Source organism: Acanthisitta chloris, unplaced genomic scaffold (assembly GCF_000695815.1).
Source record: "Acanthisitta chloris isolate BGI_N310 unplaced genomic scaffold, ASM69581v1 scaffold39572, whole genome shotgun sequence".
Taxonomy (NCBI): domain Eukaryota; kingdom Metazoa; phylum Chordata; class Aves; order Passeriformes; family Acanthisittidae; genus Acanthisitta; species Acanthisitta chloris.
Genome location: NW_008660577.1, coordinates 1279 through 3282, shown reverse-complemented (window position 1 = coordinate 3282; position 2004 = coordinate 1279). Strand labels below are relative to the sequence as shown.

Sequence of the window (2004 nt, the reverse complement as noted above, 5' to 3'; positions counted from 1 at the left end):
CTTACCCATGGACAGGGGAACTCTCCTCCTGAGCCTGTGGATGAGGTGCCCTTCTGCACGAGGACACGGGGCTGTGTGGTGGCGGGAGGGATTTTTAGGCCTCTCTGCTAACAGTACACACCTGCACAGGCTGCAGCACCCTAACTCCCTGTAGTAGTGCTCTTCAGCCCTGAAACTCTGAGCAGGTCTTCTACTTCCAGCAGCACTTGGAGAACTCCCCCTGCGCCCCCACACCTCCCACCCATTGCTACCCTGGTGGTGTTAGAACAACACGGCCACAAACACAACAGTGTCCTTAGGAAGAGAGAGGCTATTTGGCCTTCAGCTGGGAAGAAGGGCAGGAGGTGCCCAGGGAGTTGCGGTGTCCGTGCGGGGAGGGCTGCGCGGGGCGGCACAGGAGGTGTGACAGGGCCTGGTGCAGTGCAATTGTGTTTGCTTTCAGCACTGCAACGTGTGTTTGCTGGGAGGCTGTGACTTGGAACTCATCTCCCAGCCAGCCATCAGCTGCTCAGCTCCCAGAATTAGTGAGCAGTTCTCTCAGTGACCCATTTCTTGAGTTGCCCATCTGCTACTATGGAAACAGCAGCTCCTGTGTGGAGCTGCCTTTGCTGCCACACAGGCCAAGAGCAGAAACCAAAAAGAGACCAAAACAGCTGCTGAGCAGCACAGCAGCTCTTCCTGCCCGTGCACATCTGTACTCTGCTGCCTGCCAGGGCACCCTGTGCCCACAGAGCGGCTCGAGGGGAGGCTGTGCCCAGCAGAGCTCTGCTCTGAGCTCGCAGTGCAGCCCTGGCAGCTCTCACAGGGCAGGGCAGGGGCTGGCAGGGCGAGGCAGGGCAGCCCTGCAGCTCCACAGCTCCACAACGCGCTGGGCTGAGGCTGAGGTGCTGAGGAGCACCAGGAGGTGATGTGGGGAGAGTGTCCCTCCAGCTCGGCTCAGGCAGCTCTCCCTGCCCAGGCTGAGGGCACACTGAGACTCTGAGCAGCTGCTGAGGTGTTACACGCCCGGAAGAAACGAGTCCTTGTTTCTCTGGGGGGTTGCCGACGGAGGAGCGACAGAACTCCTGCTGCAGCTCTGCGTGGAGAGGAGCAGAAGGGACTGCCGTGTGCTCCACCCTGACGAGAGCTGCTTCAGATGAGACACACTTAAAGGCACAGCTCGCTCCGGGGCTGTGTCTCCCTCACGAATCTCGGCTGTCCTCCTGTGCCATGCAGGAGTCAGCAGAGAGAAATGTGAGAGGAAAAAGATCTGTGTATGGAGTTAGAAGAGTCACTGGCTGCACAATGTGTGGTTTGCCTAGTGTCTTTTCTGTAACGTGTGGTCAGACTGAGCAGGATGTTCACACTGCCTTACCCAGAGGTAACTGAGGTCCTTCAGCCTGTGCTTGGGCAGTGTCTTCCCTAACTAAGAGTTAAGGGCCTACACTCCTCCTCAGGGACCAGAGGGCAGTGTCAGGCCCCTCCTGTAGTTCTGCAACCCCTTGCACACACAGGCCGCAGTCTCAAGGTTCTGCCTACACTGCTGAGGGGAGCTGGGATGGGTCTCAGGTGCTGTCCCCCCTGGCCTTAGCACACAGCCTGTCTGCAGGGTCTCTGAGGCAGGGCAGCCTCCCGGGGTTCTGAAAGCCACAGAGATCGTCGACTGAGGCCACACAACGGAAAACCCAGAGAGAAACAGGATTTGGGGATTTTACACAAGACTGTGGTAGCCCTTTACTTACACACTCTGAAGCAGTGATGGTTAGCGAGCTGGACATGAAAGACTGACCCTCATTCAAGCTCACCAAGACCTCCAGGATTCTGAAAAGAGAGAGTAAACATGAGCAGGCATGGCACAGTCAGTAAAGTCAAACTCCTGCTCCACGGACACACGTTCCTGCTCCGGGGGCTCTGTGCCCGCAGCGTGTCCCCGTGGGGACAGTGGTGCTGGGGCTCCGAGCTGCCTGCAGTGACTGCACAGACACCCACAACTGTTGTGGTGACTCAGTGTCACCTTTTCCAGAG

At 58.1% G+C, this 2004-nt stretch overlaps 1 protein-coding gene across 1 annotated transcript in view; it reads right to left on the bottom strand.

The window, feature by feature from the left end:
- Nucleotides 1-1800, bottom strand: part of LOC103797639 (anthrax toxin receptor 2-like) — a gene marked incomplete at both ends in the record, with an annotated part of 9238 nt that extends 7438 nt beyond the window's left edge. The window contains one exon of the mRNA XM_009069861.1: nt 1722-1800. Coding sequence (XP_009068109.1) covers nt 1722-1800 — 79 coding nt within the window. The remainder of the gene's footprint in view (nt 1-1721) is intronic.
- Between the last annotated feature and the right edge of the window lie 204 nt (nt 1801-2004).